The sequence below is a fragment of the Panthera uncia genome, chromosome B1 (assembly GCF_023721935.1).
Source record: "Panthera uncia isolate 11264 chromosome B1, Puncia_PCG_1.0, whole genome shotgun sequence".
Taxonomy (NCBI): Eukaryota; Metazoa; Chordata; class Mammalia; order Carnivora; family Felidae; genus Panthera; species Panthera uncia.
In genome coordinates this window covers 37,852,983-37,875,374 of record NC_064811.1, presented here as the reverse complement: position 1 = coordinate 37,875,374, position 22,392 = coordinate 37,852,983, and the positions used below count along the sequence as shown (strand labels likewise).

At 36.1% G+C, this 22,392-nt stretch overlaps 1 protein-coding gene across 3 annotated transcripts in view; it reads left to right on the top strand.

Moving 5' to 3' along the window:
- Window positions 1-22,119, top strand: part of GABRA2 (gamma-aminobutyric acid type A receptor subunit alpha2) — a 122,801-nt gene extending 100,682 nt beyond the window's left edge. For 2 of the 3 annotated variants that reach the window (XM_049630455.1, XM_049630454.1), the window contains 2 exons: window positions 7,122-7,324; window positions 18,721-22,118. In XM_049630455.1, coding sequence (XP_049486412.1) covers window positions 7,122-7,324; window positions 18,721-19,017 — 500 coding nt within the window. In that variant the 3' untranslated portion in view covers window positions 19,018-22,118. Of the gene's footprint in view, window positions 1-7,121; window positions 7,325-13,352; window positions 13,533-18,720 lie in introns of all 3 variants that reach the window. The other variant, XM_049630456.1, reaches the window with a different exon arrangement.
- The last annotated feature ends 273 nt before the right edge of the window (window positions 22,120-22,392 follow it).

Sequence of the window (22,392 nt, the reverse complement as noted above, 5' to 3'; positions counted from 1 at the left end):
TGTCAATTATATCTCAATAAAACTTGGGGGTGGGAGGGCGGATGAAGAAAAATAGAAGGCATGCCAAAAGGAAAAAATACAAATCAAACCAGTTGGAAGAGGAAAAGCAGACCACAGAACCAGACTCAGTTATGACAGAGATGTTGGAATGATTAAACAAGGAATTAAAAATAACTAAGATTAATCTGTTAAGTCTGTTAATGTCCCTAATGGAAAAAATAAACAACATGCAAGAAGAGATCAGTCATGTAAGTAAAGAATTGGAAGCTCTAAGAATCAAAAGGAGTGATCTTACATAAGAAGTGATCATGCCATTACCCTGCTTAAAATGAACAGTATAATGGTTTCCCATTGCTCTTGATGAGAAGTTAGATTACCTTAACACCATCCAACAGGTTCTGAATGATCTGGCTCCTGCCTCCCACTCTGGCCTCATCTTCCATGAAACTCTAATCTGTCTTCCTGCCTTCCAGGCTTCTTTTCATTTCTCTTAAATGCTTTCCTTATGTCCCTGGCTTCCTATGCATGCTATTTCCCCAGTCTAGCATTATCTTCCCTTGCCTGGTGACCGCTTTAACTTTTCCCCTTATTTCCTTAGCGAAGCCTAACTCAAATTCCCAGTCTAGGTAGATCACTTGATTACAGTCCATAATAGACCTTGCCCAGTTGTGATGTTAGGTTACTTTGTGCTCTTTTAAAAATATATATATTTTAACTTTTATCTTTTTGTGGCTTTGCTCACATTCCGTTCACAGCTCTACCATGTGTAGCACAAAATGAGGACTAAATGTTTATGTGCATTATAAAATTTTTTTTAACGTTTATTTATTTTTGAGACAGAGAGAGACAGAGCATGAACGGGGGAGGGTCAGAGAGAGGGAGACACAGAATCCAAAACAGGCTCCAGGCTCTGAGCTGTCAGCACAGAGCCTGACGTGGGGCTCGAACTCACGGACCGCGAGATCATGACCTGAGCCGAAGTCGGCCGCTTAACCGACTGAGCCACCCAGACGCCCCTATGTGCATTATAAAAGAAGGAATAGATTTCTTGCAGGTATCCTAATGAAGTTAATGCTTATCAGCTGCAGATCATTGGAGACGTAGTTTCAGTAAATATGTATTAATTCATTTAGAAACTATTTGATGGCCTCCTACTCTCTGCTGAGCACCCTTTTACCTTTGGGGGAGAAGACAACGAACAAGACTCTACTCCATGTAGTTCACTGGGAGGATACAGTCATGTAAACCAACAGAAAATTCAAGAAGGACACAACGTGATGGAGGTAGCCATAGGACCAGGTCACAGGTGCCTTTAGGGGTGAAATCCTGCAGAATGCATCAGCGGAGTATGCTCTCTGAAGTGCAGGAATCTTTGCACTCGTGTTCGTTGGTGTGTTCCCAGTGCCTACAAAAATAACTGGTGTTGAGTAGGCACTCAGTAATGTACTTAGGGAAGGAAAGATAATTAGGTATTCTTAAAAAAGAGGGGGAAGGATCCTAGGTAGAGGAGATAATATGTTGCCTAGACTGACAAATTGCTCAAACTGAGAAAACATTCATGTCACTGCAGCTTCAACCTCAAAGATGAAAATGGCTTCCTTTAGGTCATAGGGGCCTTTCTCCGAGAAAAATGGCTTCAGGAAGAAAAGGATTGGGTAGAGGGATGTGAGTTTTAAATGTATTAAGTCCAGGATACATTCAGGTAAGCAAAAAAAAAAAAAAAAAAAAAAAAAAAAGTTATAGTCTTTCACAATATTGTGCACACTAAAAGTGTCCTTTCAGACATGTTCTTCTAGATTATAGTTGATGGTTTCTAAATTCTCACAAATTTTAATTTAGTGGAGTTTGAGTTCATTAGGCTTTATGACAAGATATGTTATCTAAGTTCTCATTTCTGCACCTAACACAAAATTTCAGTGTTTTTACCCTTCAGATGTAGGACAGTCACGAGTTAAAATTGCAACCTTAAAAATAAAATAAGTGCATTTATTACTCTATTTGTAAGTGCTAAAAAAAAAAACAAATCTAGCACTTTTGTTTTCAGAATGTCTGGGTTTTTTTTTCTGCCACTTCTGCCAGTAACCAGCAGGTGGTGTCACACAATTTTACATTTGTGTCCTATTGCGTTGTGCCGTTTGGTTTCCAAGACTTCCACCCCACACCCCAACCACAAAGACTCACACACAACATCTGATGGGGATGAAAGTCTAAAGGAGGACTGTATCGTATCGTATCGTATCGTATCGTATCGTATCGTATAGTATCGTATCGATTTTGTTTCATTTCATCTTGTTTCATTTCATTTCATTTCATTTCATTTCATTTCATTTCATTTCTCTGATTTAAATCTGTCTTGACTTTGCTTTCAGGGTAATATTTTTCTGCACATGCACTGAGGCACCTTTTTATAATAGAGATACCGGTTCACATGCAGTAACTCTTTGGTCACTGTATCAACATTATGGGAAAACACTATTCATAATCTTCACTTCACAAATGAGGATACTGTGGAACAAAGGGCCTGGGGAATGTCCCCCAAGGTCACAAGATTAAGATTTAGGCATCTGGCTGTGGAGCTCACAGTGTCAGTCTCTGTGCTGAAATCACCACCCCCCCGACCCCCCGATTTGATTTTATACTCTCAGCACATATTTGCAGCCAACACTTGGTGTTCCTTTACTTTGATGCTATTTGTTCAGCTCCTGAGTTCAGGTCTTGCCACTTATACCTTACATAAGAAATGTTAACATAGAATGAAACCAGAATATCAAAGAACTGTATGTCAGATATTGTCTGTGTGTGGGGAATGGTGACACATATTTCACATATATGCATCGAATTTTAGTGCTAAAAGCACTGTAAGTTATTTGCCTTTTGTTTTACTGAGAAAGAAACTTAGGCCTCCCAAGGACGCATTGAGTTATGGTAGTCACACAGAGGAGATAAAGAAAGAGACAGTCTGGTAAAAAATGTGGGAACATTCATTTTTGGAGGCCCTAGTAGGTATAGAAAAATGCCCATTGTTGGCAGACAGGCATGTGGAAGGTCTGAGCTTACCAAGTAAGTGCACCTCTTTTTTTAATGCCCAGATCTTCTATTTATAGTGTCATGGGAACAGGCGAGGCTGAACTAGCAGGCAGGAAAGCTAGCATATGAGAACCACACCCTTCCAGTGAAAAGAAAAAAAGGGGAAGGGGGGGAAAGGTAGAAACTCATAGTCCGTGTTACCAATTTTATTGTCAAGTTTACACAGTCAGATGAAAGAAAAAAATTAGATATAGGGAAGATTTGAATATGGTGAAAAATAACCTCATAGTAGACTCATTGAATTGCTAGAATGTTTTAGTAGTTTGAATGACTAGACCCAGATCTAATTTTAAACTAGCAGTGTAGAATTAGAATCATAGTTAAATTTGTGGTTTGCCATAATTTGAACTTTGCATTTTTTGATTAACCTACTTTAAATTAGTCAACATTCATGTAACGATCAATCATTCCCAGAAATTCACACTTGAATTATAAATGATAAATGTCATCAGGTATCCCTTCTTTAAATTAAAAATCTTGTATTTTTTTTTGTCTTATCGCAAAAACAAAGCAAGGTCACTGCAAGAAAAAAGGAAAAAATAAAAAAATGAATTGCCTCCAATGTTACTTCCCCAAGTAACTAATATTACCATCTTAGATTATATCCTTACAGATTGTATTCTTTCATGCTTGTCTAGTAAAATACCAAAGAAATGAAACAACAAAAAATCAGTCACAAGTCCATTGTCTATTTTATCCATCCAGACCACATAACACTTTCTTCCCCAAAGTGGTAACTGAAGTGTCCTTTTTCGTTTTATGTTCTATTTACTAAGCTCATACAGGTATATCTATATTGATACAAATATCCAAGTGCAGATATTTTCATGAAAATTGAATCATGAACTATTTTTAAGCAAAATGTATGGTAGATACATTTGCAATGAATTAACAGCCCTGCTTTACTCTTTGTAATATTGTTGTGGTATTACTAGTGTAGGTAATCAACAATTTATTAAACTATTTCCCAATCGATGAATATGCCAATGGTTGCCACCTTTTTACTTTTACAAGATGTGTTCATGTAAAGAGCCTTGTGTATCATTTATCGCTTTATATTTTCCTGCTGTCATTTCAGTAAGAGACATTTCTAATAGCAATAGTGCTAACAAAAAAGAATTAAAGTAGCTGACATTTCCTGAACACTTATGATGTGCCAGATTTTATGCCAAATTCATACTAAACCGTCACAACGTACCTCTAAAGAAGGTAGAGTTTATAATTCTATTTTGTATTTGAAGAAAGTAATGGTTGAGGAACTTGCTGTAAGTCACAGAAAAACAGCAAGTATTGGAGGCAGGATTCAAACTCAGGCCATGTGACTGGGAGGCCATCGGAGGACATAACAGTACAGTTAACCGGTATTTTATACTGCCCCGCCCCATCTAGAAGAATTGCTGGGGATCAGGGTAGATACCAGCAAAAATGGTGGAGTATGAAATTCCAAATAAAAGCCTCCTGGTATTAGGGTGAGGAAATGGGGCTCATTCAGAAAGTATTATCAGCACTTTATGGTGCCTCCCTGGAAGACATTTGCAAAAAGCTTGTCTTTGTATGTTACCTGACTCAGAATTCTCCTGGTGCAAAAGTTGCTACCAGGAAGATGTCACTGAAAGTATTTATAGGCAGATGTTTTAGTTGCTTCTGCCTGAGGTGATGGATAACATTTGGGACAAACAATGGTCTGACCAAAGAGTTTGAGAGGAAGGGCTAAGGAAGAATTGTACAAAAGTAGTTTCAAAAGCACTGACATGTATTTTGGAATCTAAAAGTCCACGTGTATACACAGAGCTTTGTGAACACTCAATAAAGACCCGAGACAGTCGGTTAAGCGTCCGACTTCGGCTCAGGTCATGACCTCACGGTCCACGAGTTCGAGCCCCGCGTCGGGCTCTGTGCTGACAGCTCGGAGCCTGGAGCCTGCTTCCGATTCTGTGTCTCCCTGTCTCTCTGCCCCTCCCCTGTTCATGCTCTGTCTCTCTCTGTCCCAAAAATAAATAAAAAACGTTGAAAAAAAATTAAAATAGTAAAAATAAAATACCTATAAATACATTTAAATAAAAAAAAAATTACTGCTTATTTTTGAGAGAGGGAGAGACAGAGCGTGAGTGGGGGAGGGGCAGAGAGAGGGAGACACAGAATCCAAAGCAGGCTCCAGGCTCTGAGCTGTCAGCACAGAGCCCAATGCAGGGATTGAACCCACGAACCACAAGATCATGACCTGAGATGAAGTCGGACGCTTAACCGACTGAGCCACCCAGGTGTCCCTAAATCTTTATGACCTTGAATTACGTAACAATTTCTTAGGTATGACACCAATTTGTAATCCCTATTCAGAAAGGATGCCCATTGCCGACATTCTCTTCAACACTAGCGTGGTATAAATCTTTTGAAGTTTGCTAACATTTTGGTGACTATATTGTTTTAAAAAGGCATCTTGGGGCACCTGCGTGGCTCAGTCAGTTAAGCATCCAACTTCGGCTCAGGTCATGATCTCACAGTTCGTGGGTTCGAGCCCCACGTCGGGCTCTGTGCTGATCTCTTGCTCAGAGCCTGGAGCCTGCTTCAGATTCTGTGTCTCCTTCTCTCTCTGCCCCTCCCCCGCTCACACTTTGTCTCACTCTGTTTCTCAAAAATAAATAAATGTTAAAAAAAAAGAAAATTTAAAAAGGCATCTCATTATCACTTTGTTTATATTTCCTTAACTGCTAAGGAAGTTAAATATATTTTCCTATATTGATTTGTCATTTGCATTGCTATATTTTGCATGTGTGTGTGTACATGTGTGTGCATGCATGCGTTTGTGCAAGCACATGCGTTGGGGAAGATGTGGTTTTGCTTGTGGATGTGTGTGGTTTTATCTGTCTTGTTTCCTGTTTAAGTATTCTCCTGTACCCAGTTGTCAAAAGAATACATCTTCACAGTCGTCTAAAACCTTGCACTTTGAGACATGAAAGGGCAGTGTGTTTCTGTAAATGTGTTTTTTAATATTGACTTAGTAGTAGGTGAAGTAAATTTACTTTTCTACCTTTTATTCCTACTACTACCATCATATTCCTAGATGCATTCACTCATGATGAAAGACTCACTGCTATTTTGAATTCCTAACTCTATTGCAGATGAGAAGAAAAGGCTGCTTTATTTATCCTCAGGGAAAGCAAAAAATACAATAGTATACAACTTTAACATATGAATGAACATTTCTTTAACATTTTAACTCTTTTAATTTAATGTGTCCTCTATGTACGAAATTAAACTTCTATTGGATCTCTGATAAAACAGGTAATTGCAGACATTTGACTGCTGATGTTACAGCTTACCTCCTGCGTTATTGCTTTCTTTTTACTTAATCATTATGACTTCCCTGACTACTGGCAGAAAAGCTCTGCAGTGAAAGGAACTAAATTATTTTTTAAATGAGCAGAGTATAAAATATTCCTTAAAATGTAGTGATTTGCATTTTATAAGATTTAGGGTTTAGTTGCTTGTTTTATTTTCTATAGATTCTAAGCTTCGTTATGAAAGAAATTATGTCCTCATGACGCTAAGCGATCCAGAATTAATTTCATATTTAGGTAGCTATACTTAGAATGAAGAACTTCTTAATCATAGTTCCATTGTGATCACTGGTGTGGATGATTGGTCCATTGCTTAGCATGTTTTAAATAAACGATGAATAAATGCATGTGAGGCTTTGTGTGAGATTTTTTAAAAATAATGTTAATGCACGATGGATCAATTTAAAGTACCTACTTTCCTCATAGGAAATTCTACTTCAGTTATCACCAACCTTTGTACCCTTAACAGTATTCAAAAGAGAAAAAGGAGATTCATAGCAACAAAAATGAAAACTTAAAGCATTTCGGAGTTATTACTTCAAGAATTATAACAGCCATTTGTGATAATTAACTTTGCTCTGTTCTTCCAGTTTTTTTTTTAAGTGGATACAGTGGCAGTGAAAGTAACTTTGAAAAAAGAATATTTCCAATGCTGTCTTGTATCTGTTGATGTTTTTGGTTCCTGTCTTTCTGCAGGAGTCACAACTGTTCTAACAATGACAACTCTAAGCATCAGTGCTCGGAACTCCCTCCCCAAAGTGGCTTATGCAACCGCCATGGACTGGTTTATTGCTGTTTGTTATGCATTTGTGTTCTCTGCCCTAATTGAATTTGCAACTGTTAACTACTTCACCAAAAGAGGATGGGCTTGGGATGGGAAGAGTGTAGTCAATGACAAGGTAAGTGAGAATCCCCTAACAGATTTAGTTTATAACAGACATGTTCCTAAAAATTGACATTAAAAACATTCAAATATAAATTGTGTGTGTGTGTGTGTGTGTGTGTGTGTGTGTGTGTGTGAATCATATTTCTTTTAAAGTATACTTTTGCCTGAAATCCTTTAGGAGTGCTTGTTAGAGTATGACTTCTGTTGAAACCACTCCCTAGCATCTGCTGAGCTCTGACTGTGTGTCAGGCACTGTGCTAAGTTGTTTACATATGTTCTATCACGTAATCTTTACAACTTTATGACTAGTGTCTCTTTTTAATTCTCATTGTTCTGATGAAGGAGCTAAGGCTTAGTGAAGTCATTTACTTGCCCAAGCTCACACAACTAGTTAGTAGCTATATGTGATGGCAGATCTGACCATGAAGTTCATGCTCTTAAATACCACACTGCTTTATAATAAAGAGATTTGAAAAGAAAGTGGACTTTAATTTACCTGTTGTAGAATCTCAGGCTCTATCAGCAGTTGAGTTACTCTTCACCTACCCTCATCGCTGTTGCTTGGATAGAAAGGTTCAAGCGACATTGTTATCTCTTCCATGTTGTATGGAATAAGTACTTAGGTGCTGGAATGCTCAGAAAGTTTAAGTTGCTCATGTAGTCTATGAGACTCATTTGTTTCTAAGATTAATTTCTTTGGGAATTGTTGGTGTCCATTTTTAGGTTTCAAGTACTGAAGCTAGTGGAAGTTTTGAGCATTAATATAACATCTGTTCCCTTTCTTATTTAATGGATTATTATTCATCTGCATTAAGAGGAAGCTTTGGCTGTATCACAGTGAGATATAAAGTATTCTTAATAGTTAAGTTCTACTTGGAAGGCTTCTTTTTAATAATATACCTATTAAAATGCTTCTTCCATTAAATTTGGAATAACATACCTGGTGATTTTACTTCTTTGTCAGTTATTTAAATATAATTTTTTCTCATTTCTAGAACCATATTGCAGTTTAAGCATACAAATGATTGATGTTATAATTTAAAAGTCTTGCTCTTTTTCCTAATTTTGTAAACTGTAAGTTTTAATAAGTGCTGGTTTATTTCATTTTATAAGCAACGTTTTGCATACTAACAGCCACTGAGTAAATATTAAAGGGAATCCAATTAGCTTTCTATGCTTAACTTCTAGGTTATTTCAGCATTTCCATTACATTTTATTATTGATTTATGTTTTCATTTTCCATATAATGTACTGCTTTTTCATTGCTATCTATGCAATTACTTCTTTTTAGTTATATTAGTTACACATGCGCTTTCATACTAACTTTTTTTGAAGATGAAATGCCAGATGTATTTATAAATGCCAGACAAGTTTATAAATATGTCACAAAAGATAAATAGTGGTTTGTGGTAAATTCTCCATATAGATATTCATTGATATATCACTTTTTAATGCTATGAGGGTGCCAATCAAATTGACATTGTGATTTGGCATATCAAATAAAATACCTTCTCCCCGTACTTGGAAAATAGAAGTACCTATAAATGCAAAAAAACCCATTCATGATGATGCATTCTAAAAGCAATTACCTAGTACTGAGGAATGCTGGAATTAAGTCAAACCACATATCAAATCACACAGAGCAAAGATAAATCCAGGACAAAATCATAGATGTTCCCATCTCATCTGCAAGAAAACAGCTAACAAATGTTATATTATTTCAGTTCTAAGTGGTTGGAATTCAGTGGTTAATTTAAAGGGAACATTGTATCAGGCACGTTGCTTGTTCTTACTTTTCCATAGCTAGGCCCTTGAGAATTTTTTGCTGAATAAAGAATCTAAGAGTTTCTTTTATGAAGTCTGCACATGTAACACCAAGGAAAAACTTCACTGCCTTCACGGAAAGAATGTTCAGTCTTTACAGTGGTGAATTTATCAGTGGGTACTCAACCCAATTTCATGATTCAAATGAATTTTGGGAGGTGCTCCCTAAACTTAGCTTGGAAATAATTACATTCTTAGGACTGAAAGGAAATCGAGTGCCCCAAACTAGCACATCTGCCTGAAAAAATATTTCAGTGCAGTCTACTTTCAGGCTTCTCTGCTTTAGTTTTCCTTAGGAAGAAATTTTTTTATGTGGAAAATGATAACTTATTTGAATTATAGAATTTTTGTCCACTGCCCATGTTGGTGTCCTTCCAGTTTTATCAGACTGGAAAAAGTCCTCAGCTTTCGAAGTTGGTATCATAAGTCAATGCAGTTCAATCATCTGTCAATAGAAAGAGCATATGAAAAGTTCTTAAACATTTGTAAACTGGCAAGTATTAATTTGCATCATAAGAATAATAATGACTCAAAGATGCATACCACTAGCATATGTTTGAAAAAGGAAATACACATTTAACATACAATTTATATGTAGATTGCACTCTGTTGATCTTGCAAGTTAGTTTTTGCAAATACATAAATCCACTCCATTCATATTCAAGCTACATTTGAGCCCTCTGTTAGAAGACATAGCCTACCTACTGTGCTCTGTGATCTTGGACGAGATGTTTTACTACTTTTAGCCTCAGGTGTGACACTAGATTACAAAACTTTTCACTCTAAAAGTGTAGTGCTGGATCAAATGCTCCATCTCCAGTTGTTATTCCTTTCCATATACAGAACGTATCTTATTATGAAATGCCCCAAGTTCTTCTGGAAGCTTCCCTCACAACCAACATTCTTCCGCTTGCCCAAGACTAATTCTTCCACTGCAGCTCTCAATCTCTTTCTCTCTTGTTCTTTTCTCAGCCTTGAAGCATCGGTTATTGTTTTCTTCTCATTTCATCAAGGCCATCTTCTCCTTTCCAGCTGCCTCCTTCCTTTCAGTAAGGAGTATGCTTACTCTGTTTCATTTACCATGGAGGCAAGAACTCTCTCTAGATCCTAGGTCACCCATTCCCCCACCTTCAGATTCTACCATCTTCTTCTCCATTCAAGCTTTTTGAAAACCGTGCTACGATGTCTGTGTTCTCACTTTCAATTTAATTCTCAGCCCACTGTAATCTGATTTCCTTTTCATGTATTGTCCTGTAACTGACGGACACCAATAACCTCCACGTTTTCAGATCAGATAATAATTTTTCATTTTTCTCAAGGGATCCCCATTCAACCCTTTGAATATTGTTAGGCTTCAGAACTCCATTCAGGTGCAAGTCAGCAGCATTTCTTTACAAGAAGCCTTCGAATAGCAACTTCCTGCCCTCAAATCCTGGCCTGGCAGCTGCCTTTATTCATTCTATTCTGAGAGTCATTGCCCGAGTTCACAGTAGATACTGTCTCCCTAACATCTGCTCTTGTTTACCCCTAAAGACAGTCATTTGGCTTTATTTTATTGTTTTTGGTTTTACTATTCACTATGTGATTCTCACTTTAAGGGTTTTATAGATAGTATTTGTGGGAATGTCTACAACACTAAACAGTGTCCACCCATTTACTGTCCCCAAATAGATAATCCTACTCGTCCTGAGAACAAATGTCAATCTTCAGGAAATTTCTGAACCCTGCACCCCCCGAAATGATTCAGTCCCATTTAAGTGTGTCTAGCACCCTGATTTTTTACATTAAATCCTCTATTACAGTTTGTAATTGTATATAATGCCTCATCTCCTTCACTGATCATTATAACCTGCCCATGTTTATTTCAGTAAATCATCCACTGTTGGCCTTTTGCACTGGGTCTTGTGTGTATTAGTTGCTCAGTAAATATGGTCTGAATGAATAAAGTACGGCCCAATCAAATCTACAGCTCATGCTTTTATAGTATCTATAACTGTACCCTATACCTTTCTTTTAAGTTCTAGGATCATATATCCATCCTATTCCCTAGGCATTTCTATATGACTCTACTATCTCAATCTTTACATATCTTTTTTTAAATAAAAATACAACAAACAAAGATAAAAGCTTCTAAATTGATTTTGTATATTTCCCATGCCCACATTTCCTTTTTTAAATCTCTGGCAAAACCTAATCTCACATACCAACAATTTGGAAATACCCCTTAACATCTAACCTGTCATCACATGGTGCCTATTTTCTTGTCCTTGTCATGGACTATGCCCTTGCTCAGTGTTCTCTGAGAACACTGTCTCTAATCATGTCTCCCTCCAGTCCATCCTCTACATTAGTGCTAGGGTCATTTTTCAGCTCTTCAGTGAATTGTTGAAATCTTAATGCTAATTATTGAACTCTTTCATGAATTCTTCAAGTTGGTCAGCTGATATCATCCAAGTACATAACTTTCTCATAAGTTTGTTTCACATGAAGTTTGTTACTTGTTGTTTTACAGATGTCTATATTTTAGCAAGAGCGTTTGCTCAAGTTATTACTATTATTATTCATTGTGCATTACCACCATGTGCCTAGGAATATCTCTGTGTTAGAAATGAGAAACTGCAGGGACATGTGGGTGGCTCAGTTGGTTAAGCATCCGACTCTTGGTTTTGGCTTCAGTCATTATCTCACTGATTCCTGAATTTCAGCCCCACGTGGACTCTGCTGATGGAGCAGAGCCTGCTTGGGATTCTCCTTACCTCTGTTTCTGCCCCTCCCCCACTCATGCTCTATCCCTCTCTCAAATAAACAAACAAATAAATAAATAAAAACCTTAAGAAAAAAAAAAAAGAAATGAGAAACCATAGATTGTTCCCATAAAGTTACTTACTCAGGATCACATCTAATAAGTGGTACATCCAAGATTGAACACAGATCTGAAGTCCATGCTTGTGTTCTTCCTCTAGCCATTAAACCATCCCCCAGTATCCATGCTGCTACACATCTCCATGACATTAGATTCCTCTTACCAAAATGCCCCCTCCTTCCTTCTGTAACTGATGAATTCCTACTTCTTTCTTAATACCCATCTGCTTTTACTTAACACTGAAACTTTCTAAGTGAATCCAATTACTGCCCTCTCTTATCTTTCTGCAGTACCTGACACAAATTCATTCTATGTGACCTTAGTAAATTATACTTTTATCATAAATTTGTGTTTCTAACAGTAGGTTACATGGTCTAAGAAGATAGTAGTATTGTCACACTCATCATTTTCTCTGCTATAACCTGGAATAATAGCACATAATTTATTTGAATTAAATTTAAAAAATAAATAACTCTAATCTCTTGAGACTGATTCCATTTCTCAATCTGAGTCAGTGGTTCTCCACTGGCCAAGAAAAGCATATTCTCTGCAAACACATCATATATTAAATTACTTAAAACACAGACTTAGTTGGGGCACCTGGGTGGCTCAGTCGGTTAAGTGACCGACTTTAGCTCAGGTCATGATCTCACAGTGCATGGATTCGAGCCCCATGTCGGGTTCTGTGCTGACAGTTCAGAGCCTGGAGCCTGCTTCTGATTCTATGTTTCCTTCTATGTCTGCCCTTTACCAGATCCAATTCTGTCTCTCTTTCTCTCTCAAAAATAAATAAACACTAAAAAATTAAAAAAAAAGATTTAACAACATAGTATCCAAACTAACATGAAATGTGCCATTGTTTTGTGATTCACTCCATGCAATTCATAGAAAACATCACATTTCAAGTGTTTTCTTCATTTATTTGCATTTTTCAACATCCTGCCTTGTTCCAAAAGCATTTCAGGCAGTTTACCAAAAGAATGCATGCACTTAACTATTATAAAATAAAATATAAATAGAAGTAAGATATCAGGATGAAGGAAAATACAATGCAAATGTGTCCACCGTTTGGGCCAGAACATTAGCTATAGTCCATAGCTAGAGGAGTTGAGTTTTAAATTCTGAGCTTCTTGGCTGCCAAAGTAAACCATGGGGTGGGGGGCGGGAGTTACTCTTATTTGTAATCAAAAAATGGAAGCATAGATTTTCTTAGAGAAAATATTTTCCTACATTGAATTCTTTAAAAACAATATCATATGGGTTTTATATTAGGGAAAGCTGGGTACTATTGAAAGTAATGTCAACATTTTCCCAATAAACTCAGTAATGAATTTCATATTGATGTCTCTTGTAGTCCCCTTCAATAAAAGCTGAAGGCATTACATTAACATACAACTCAGTGAAGGCAATTCTTCAAGGAGCTAAGCTAATATGGTCCAAGTATATAGCTTTCTCATGGCCCAATTTAATCCAAGGAAAGACTTTAGAGTACTTAGAGAAGTGGATGGACTGTATAACCTTCAAACAATCTTCTGTAAGTATCACTTTTATCAGTCAGGATGGTTAGCAGACAGTTAACAATAGCATTATCTGACCCAGGAGCATGTTGTTGCTTTACAAGAAATGGGCTGGCTAGTAGCCACAATGACTGTAAAAAAAGCAACATGGTATATAGAAAGAGCATAGATTTGCCACTCTGGCAACCTTGGGTTTTTTCCAAAGTCTGTCTTATCTAGTGTTACATTTATGAGCGCTCCCTTTCCTTATTCTAAGGACAATATCTGCGATTCTTTCCAATTCTGCAACCATGTGATTATTATTTTTATTCATATCCCAGGTCACTATGCTAACAGATGTCTATATTTTAGCAAGAGCATTTGCTCAAGTTATTAACACGTTATTTTATCTACTACTCTAAGGAAGCTGAAACTGGTTTGCCCCATGGTGTAAGACATTTTGATTTCTACAATCAAGAATTTTCCAGACTTGAAATTTTACATTCTAATGAAGTAATAAACTCAGAACATTCTGAATCCTATAAAACATTGTTTAAAAAATAGAAAATGTAATTAGTATGTGCTGTATTTACTTTTAATTCCACTTCAGCTACAGCATCAACAAATTCTATAGTAGCGTATTTTCCTCTTTTCCCCCCAATTAATGTGTAAAAACACATAATCTATTGATTTTGTGATTAGCCACATTTTCCCCTTCCCACTTAATATAAGTCTCAATTACAAGCAAAACAGCTTCCACAAACATGTGGAATGGTAAAATTGTGGACTTTCAGGATAATTACATAATAGAATTATAGAACAGCCTATGGGAATCTAAATTTTATGAATCTCATAAATACTATACTCTACAAAATAACTTTACATGTTTGTATATATCATATACTTTCTAAATATATATTTTTTCTCACAGTGATCATTCTAGTACATGTCATTCATGATAAAGCAAACATTTTTTGAGACTCTTCTGTGCCAGGAACTATGCTAGGAGCTCTGCATTGCACAGTCTGTGCTCTCAAGGAGCTTACAGTCAAGTGGAAGAAAAAAATAAGTGGAAGAAGTATACATGCCACTATAGAGACAAACACTAGGGTGTCGTGGAAGCCCATGCATGGAAAGAGTAATTATTGCAATAAGAAGTAATGTTTCAATACATGTGATTTTGAGCTGAGTTTGTATAAAATGGATCTAAATAGGGGAACAGCATGGGTTGGTAATCAGTTCCTGGCTCAATTGTGGTATCATTCACAGGTTAGGGAATAAAGGAGAGTGTATAGAATTAGGTTGGGAGTGAAAGTAACCTGTAATCATTTCTGGATATTTTGCATTTTAATTACCTATGGAATATGTAGATAGAGAAGTCTCATGAAACATAATGGGTGATAATTCTGGTGAGAGGTATTATGTCAGTCATCTGCATATTGGTAACAGAGCCATTCAAGAGTCACTTAAAATTCATAGAAAATAGCAGTGGATAGAAGTTAGCAGTGAATACAGCAAGGTGATATCTTCTGTAATGGCCTAGCATACTAATATTTTTTAGTACTATCAATAGTAGATCTATGAATTACAAAGAATAGTAATAGAATATATTATGTGGACTTAATCTGTATACTCTGCTTTAGCAGATCTAAGAACTGTAAGTCAGCTATCAATTCAATAGTATTTTTCTCTAGATACATGATTTTAATTTTAAATAGATAGGAGCAACTTGCTTTACTGTATATTTGTGATAATTACTTTCAAATGGACTGAGGGGAGTTATTTTATAACTTTGTAAGACTTTGTAAGATCTACGCCAGAAAGGCTTGACTGGGCTATGGCTAAGAATTGAGAAGTTTTAGTACCATGAGAGTGCCCTGCGCTTCATTCAGTGAATTGGTAAGAAATTACAAGTGCCAACCACTGGGTTTTGACTAAACATAGTACTCAGGACTCTTGCACTTTTTCTTGCTATTGGTTCTGAAAATAATCAAGTTTCCAAGTTCCTAGAGAGCATTTTGAAGCCAAGCCATCATCTTGTCAGGTACTAAGCTTGCCTCCAAAGTTCATACTTATATTCAGAAATTGAAGCCATTCTTTGAACAATGAAGAAAAAATAAGATGAAATTTTATTCTTCGTAGTTAAGTCAATAGAAGTTACAAATACACATTAAAATTATTTTTAACACTGCTTATGATAATATCCACAGTATTGGGATGGAAAAAAAAACCCAGCAACATACAAAAATATTCGAGGGTGATATTTGGCTGGTACATTCTGGCACAGCCCTTCTGGGTATTTACAGCCAATGTTTGTTCAGGTTGACCAGAGTATCTGTTTTGTTTTGTTAGTGCCCCTGCTTCAGAGTTTGTTAAATAATTTAGCATCATCTATGGGTTTGTATACAGTTGAAGGGTATTAAGTCAGGCAGGAAGGGTGCTGGTGAGAGTACAAAGTCTATCTGTAAACGCTTCTTGCAACAAAAGACATTTACATTTATGTTTCTTTGTCAAAATGTCTAAACCTTGCACCATAAATCCTGACCTAACTTAAATGTCCCTCTTCCAAGATACCTTTTTTGGGTTCCTCCATGCAATGTTTATGTCTTCTTTCAAAGATATAAAATGGATCTTGTAAGCCAGTAATCAAGATTTTGTAACTGAGTTATACCCATTCCTACTCTCCGCTAAGAGACTGTGCTTTTCAATGTGGTTTGAGTATTCATTTGCGCACTTAATTCTCACAGTGGTTCATTATGGCTTTGGTATAATTATCTCCCTGTTTTCAAACTAGAAGCTGAAGCAGGTAGAGGTTAAAGAATATTCTCATGGTCAGTCCAAATTCTCTATAAGTGCCATTTGAGATTACTTTAAATGATATCTACGTATATTCGAAATAATGATAATATAAACCCCGTATGTTACATACTTTATGGTTTAAAGGGTCTTTTTAGAAGATTGACCTAGTGATATAAACTAGGAATTTAGGAAAGAGTGTACTCCCAAGTTTCAAACACCTTCTCCAAAGAGTAATATCACATAGTATGATATTTAAAGCAGAGGTTTAGAAGTCACACACATGGGAGTTTTTGTGCTTTTTCAGCCACTTAAGACAGGAGACCTGGTTATATCACGAAACCTCTTTAGCCTCTAGTTTGAAATTTGTAACATGGGGTTAAGTATTGAACTTACCTCCTACCCAGCAGTGATGTTTTTTTACAAATAATACTGTCAGTCTTAACCCTCCACCTGACACATCCTAGTATTCAGCACGTGTTACCATCTCGCTGTCAGTTACATACTTGGAAATTCCCCTGCATTTGTAACATGGGAACTTTGTGTGCCATTGCAGAAGAAAAGCTGTTTTATAGCTTTCATAGTGGTAGACCCTCAACCCCTTTCCTTTTATACTCCAGCCACATCTGGAAGAATGCCTCATCAGCTAGGGAAAGAGAGGAGGGAGAAACCTGATGTCACTAAAGGACAGGAAAACCAGGCCCGTTTTTAGATCTTCTGGGCTCCCTGAGGACCTTTCTTATCTCATTTTACCTGAACATTTTGAGAATTCTTTAAAAAAATTTTTAATGTTTATTTATGAGAGAGAGAGAGACATGAGTAGGGAGGGGCAGAGAGAGAGGGAGACACAGAATCTGAAGCAGGCTCCAGGCTCCAACCTATCAGCACAGAACCTGATGCACGGCTCGAACCCACGAACCACAAGACCATGACCTGAGCCGAAGTCAGACACTTAACTGAGTCACCCAGGCACCCCGAACATTTTGAGAATTCTTAATTGAAAATAATTGATATTTGAAATTCTGTTCTAGGCCACTTCGTCCTCTAAATCTGTTGATTTACACTCTTCACTATTTTGGATAATTCATAGCTGGCTCAATTTTGTTTGCATTTAGATAACTAAGAAGACATTTATGTTAGATAGAAATGCAGATAAATGTTATTTATGTTTCCAGGTTCATTAATTCAGCTGCATATTATGTGCGTACCAGGTAGAAGGCACCATGCTAAGTGTAAGTTTATAATGGTAAACAAGACAGACGTAGCACCAGCCTTTATTGAACTTAGATTCTAATGAGAAAAGAAAACGTCAATCAAATAATCACACTAGAAAGAATTTATACATTTTGAAAAATGCCACGATGGAAGTAAACTGAGTGCTGTGAAGCATGCATTTGGGCAAAAAGACTGTGCTGCATAGAGTGGCTGGGAAGGTCTTTTTTTGAAGGACAAAGACTAAACCAAGACCAAAGTATGAGAGGGGATTGATAACAGGAAATGCAGGATGGAGAGAGGCAATTCAAGTAAGGAAGTGGCATGGCCAAAGGTACCAAACAAGGAAATATTCTGAAAACTGAAGTTATCCTGGGACTGGTATACAACAAAGAAAAGAAGCCATGGTAAGAGGTATCGATTTTATTCTCAGGACCTTGAGAGTGTATTTAAGGGATTTAAGCTGAGGAGTGACGTGATCCCATTTGTGTCTTGAAAAAAATCCCTGTGACTACAGTGTGTCTAATGATTGGACAAGGTCAAGCCAAGCTGGGAGAGCACAAAGCATTTAATTTGGTCCAGGCAGGAGATAATTGTGAGCCAGATTAGAGTGGGTAGGAACTGAACTGGGGATTATGAGGAGAAACAGCTTGTGGTTGAGCTAGGCAAAAAGCAGAATTTGTATTTTATCTTTGTCCTATGTTTTTAGTATTTATTTCACTGCCACCTGTATATGGTTAGTTTACCACCATATGAATAAAGCATTTGACACCAGGGAGAGAAATACTGTTATCTAGTTCAAGAAGATAAATTTCTTTGTTCAGAAATTGAGGTCATATGTTGTAGATGATCATTTCTCTTGTTAAAATGTCTCTACATTCCATTTATTCATTCACTCATTCATTCAACAAATATTTGAATAACTACTTGTAAGAGTCAAAATGTTGCATCGTTTATTACATTTATGGTTCTGACTGTTTTCCATGTAAACAACAACAAAAAAACATGGTTCTCCAGGTAAATGGTATCATTGATTTTTACACTGGGGATTTCCTCATGGTTTTAGGACTCCTTTTATTTATTTTCCTAAATTTCATCTTTCTAATTGATAATGATGTTTTTATCAAGATGCTTTTCTGCAGAATTTGAACTGGAGTTTGGAAAATGTTAAGTGGCAGCCTCAACCCACATTCTGTTAATTCTTGTATTTTTCAATAGAAAAAAGAAAAAGCCTCTGTCATGATACAGAACAATGCTTACGCCGTGGCTGTTGCCAATTACGCCCCGAATCTTTCAAAAGACCCAGTTCTCTCCACCATCTCCAAGAGTGCAACCACACCAGAACCCAACAAGAAGCCGGAAAACAAGCCAGCAGAAGCCAAGAAAACCTTCAACAGTGTTAGCAAAATTGACAGAATGTCTAGAATAGTTTTCCCAGTTTTGTTTGGTACATTTAATTTAGTTTACTGGGCTACGTATTTAAACAGAGAACCTGTATTAGGGGTCAGTCCTTGAATCTAGACACAGGTGATCTGTGGGATGTATAGGAACATACACCTTTGTTTTGCTATGTACAGTCTGACTAATAACTGCTAATTTGTGAACCAACATGTACAGTATGTATATAGCTATATAGCTTACCAGTAGACCTCTAATGGAGACACGCATTTGCTAACTTGCGGAACCGCAGGCAGAAAGCACCCCGTGCCCAAAGAGCCATTGCCTTTTTTAAAGATTTACCCTAGGAACTCGTTCAAAGTGGATTTCACGTGACCTGATTTATTTCCTACTGTTCTAATTGTGATGAAAATGGGGATCCTATACCACACTTTATGAACTCTTTTGATTTAAGTCTTAAATAGAACTATTTTGTACTGTTGCCTAACTATAACGTAAGATAACGTTTTCATTCCAAGGGGAATTCTTCTAAATCACAGAACTCGTTGTATCTGCCACATCAGTGCCCTTCATGAGTGCTCAGAATCCCTGCTAGTGTAATTGGAAGCTTAGCACACATCAGAAGAAAAACTAGAGATCTGAAATCAGCTTTTAATTACTCTGTATAGCATCTATAGCACATATTACAGCATGACAAGCTCAAATACTTAAGAGTCACTCCTGACAGAATGTTAATTATGCCTAGAATTTAATAACGTCATGAACGTTATGGCCATTACATTTTAGCATCAGAGTTTATTTGAAAGTAAAATTCAAATCCTACAGAGTATTATAATCATTGGAAACTACCTTAAATTAAAACAATAAAAATTAAAAAAAGACAAATATGTCTTACTCTTTCCAGGTATGTGTTGTATTGAAATTGATCAGCTAAATTTTCTTGGTGCTGGAGACTGGAAAAAGCATCCAGTTTGGCTGCTGTGGAACAACATTCACATTGGATTAGAAAATTGTGCCAAAAACTCCCACTGATGAGAATTCATAGGTGTCACAGTATCTAGATGAGCACTTATACGATTCTCTTCTTTCCTGTTTACTGCAAATTCTGCCTTAAGGCTTCTTTTCATCAGGACTCAGAAGCCACTAATTACAAAGGAAAGGGCAGTGAATTGGCACATTTTTCTGTCTTGAAGCAGTGCTTTCAGATAAGAATTATGTAAATCTGCTTTTGTAAATTGCAACTTTAAATTTCATTGACTCAAATTTACAACAGCTTTGTATACCAGAAGAGGTTTTGGTAAGAGTTGAACATTTTTAAACAGAAACTTTAAAGCATCACCAACAGATTGTGGATTAGTTCACATGCACAAATATAAACGTGCACACACGTATACACACACACACACACTAATTAACTAAATTAGAGTGCACACACATAGCTAAATTAGAAACCACAATTTTCAATTTTATATAATTACTAAATATTAATGGGTAAAATTCATTTTTCTTTTAATATTTAAAATATACTCTCTATGCCCCTGAAATATGTTAATAGAAGTTAACAATTGTGTCTCATGCCTAGATTTAAGATTTTTGGCAAACCCAAAATCCTTTTGACTCACATCTACATTAGCAGTTATTAGTTGACTTTTACTAATAGATACACCTTTATGATGGTGTTTTTGTAGAAACATAAGTAGTCAAATAGTGGCATTTCCTGCAGTTTTGTACAGTATTTCAGTATAGTGCATAAATAAGTATGTTCATAAAATCAATAAAAGAAGTATCTTATGGAAATAAGCAAAATCACAACAAAAATTGCTATTCCTTTGCCTCGTTTAAATTTATTTTTTTCATTTTCTTTGTTTTAGTGTGATTCTATTATGTGCTTTGCATGACTGTATTAATACCAAGGTCACAAATGCATCTTATTAACAGAATTTGCCGTGAAGACAGGCTTGACATTAAAAGTTCCCTCACAAAAGGTAATCCATAATCCTTAATAAAATAAAATTGTTAACATGATCTAATAAATGTATTTCTTTAATTCCCTTCCAATTATAGCTTATTTGTCATCTAAATAGTTTTAACACATACACTTTATTTGTACGTTGAAATGGAAGACACCCTATTTTCCTACACACTTAAATATAACATGGATCTGTAGAGTTTAGGGAAGTGTGTAAGAGTCTGAGAACATGCACCTTGCTTGAAAGCAAGCAATAAAAATGCTTTGTACGGTATACATTACTTTACACTTTAAAAACATTGTGCTTGTAAGTTCTACATTTCCCCCTTAATATCTGACTCTAAATTATAAATTTATAAATATGTACATATGTAAAAATAGTTGTAAATAGCAGTTTCTGTAAGACAACAGAAGAGACTCCTCTTTACCTTTGACAAAGGGCTGCGCCTACATCGATGACACCAGTTTCGTTAAAATTTAAGGTAGAGTGGCCAGAAAAGTTATTCTTGTTATTCTTATTTTTAGTTTGAATTGCCAAAATCTTATTTGAACCTAAGAACATCCTGACAGTTCAGATTTTCTGATGATGTGGATTGGGATTTTTGATTATTTCTCTCATGTTGGTGTATTTTTTTACACATTTCTCCAACTTTTAAAATTTATACATCAAAGGGAACTTTTGGTGTTTCTGGAGAGAGGGAGGCTGCTGCATGGAAAATTATTTTAAATCATAGAACCGTAGTGTTTAAAATTATTCTGCTTTCCATAAACCATTGTAAAGATGCAAAAGAAAAGTGACACAAATTTATTAAAATAAGACCAAATTTTCAAGAATTACATTTTTAATACACTATCAGAGGTCTCTTTGGCCCACATTATGCCTATTTTATGCAGTTGTACATTGACATAAAGAGTTATGGTATGTAAAAAATGTAGATAAGTACATGTACATATATTAGAGATAAAGTCTCATTTTTGTATAGCTGCTGCTCTGATTCAGCTAATATTTATTCAACAAATTTTTTTTTACCTCGTACTGTGTGTCACACCATGATGGTGTTAATAACACTCATATTGCACCCTCAGAATTTAGATGAAAATTAAAGTGCATCTCCTTCTTCTAAAGACTGAAAATCAAAGACGAAATGGAACACGTGAATTAATTTAGCACTGAGAGTTGTTTTAATAAGTTATAAGATCATGAGTGTGCTAAGATAGTGTCTGTCTTGTTTTTTCCTCCTATTTGTGTTCCTATGTTTTAAATACAAAAACGGAACAAATATAACCGGTTAGTAATTATTTTAAACTTCAGTGATTTTTAAAATGCCAGTGTTACTGCTTAGCAATCTTCAGGGATCTCTCTCTTTCGAATTTATCTCAGGTTTGAATAAGTGATCCCCTTGAGCGAGATTTCCAATTTTTTTCTTAAATATTTCATAGTTTATCTTATAAAGGACATAGATGCTATTATTTCACTCATATATTTCTTTGGTGTGTGTATGTACATATATATAGGTATATAT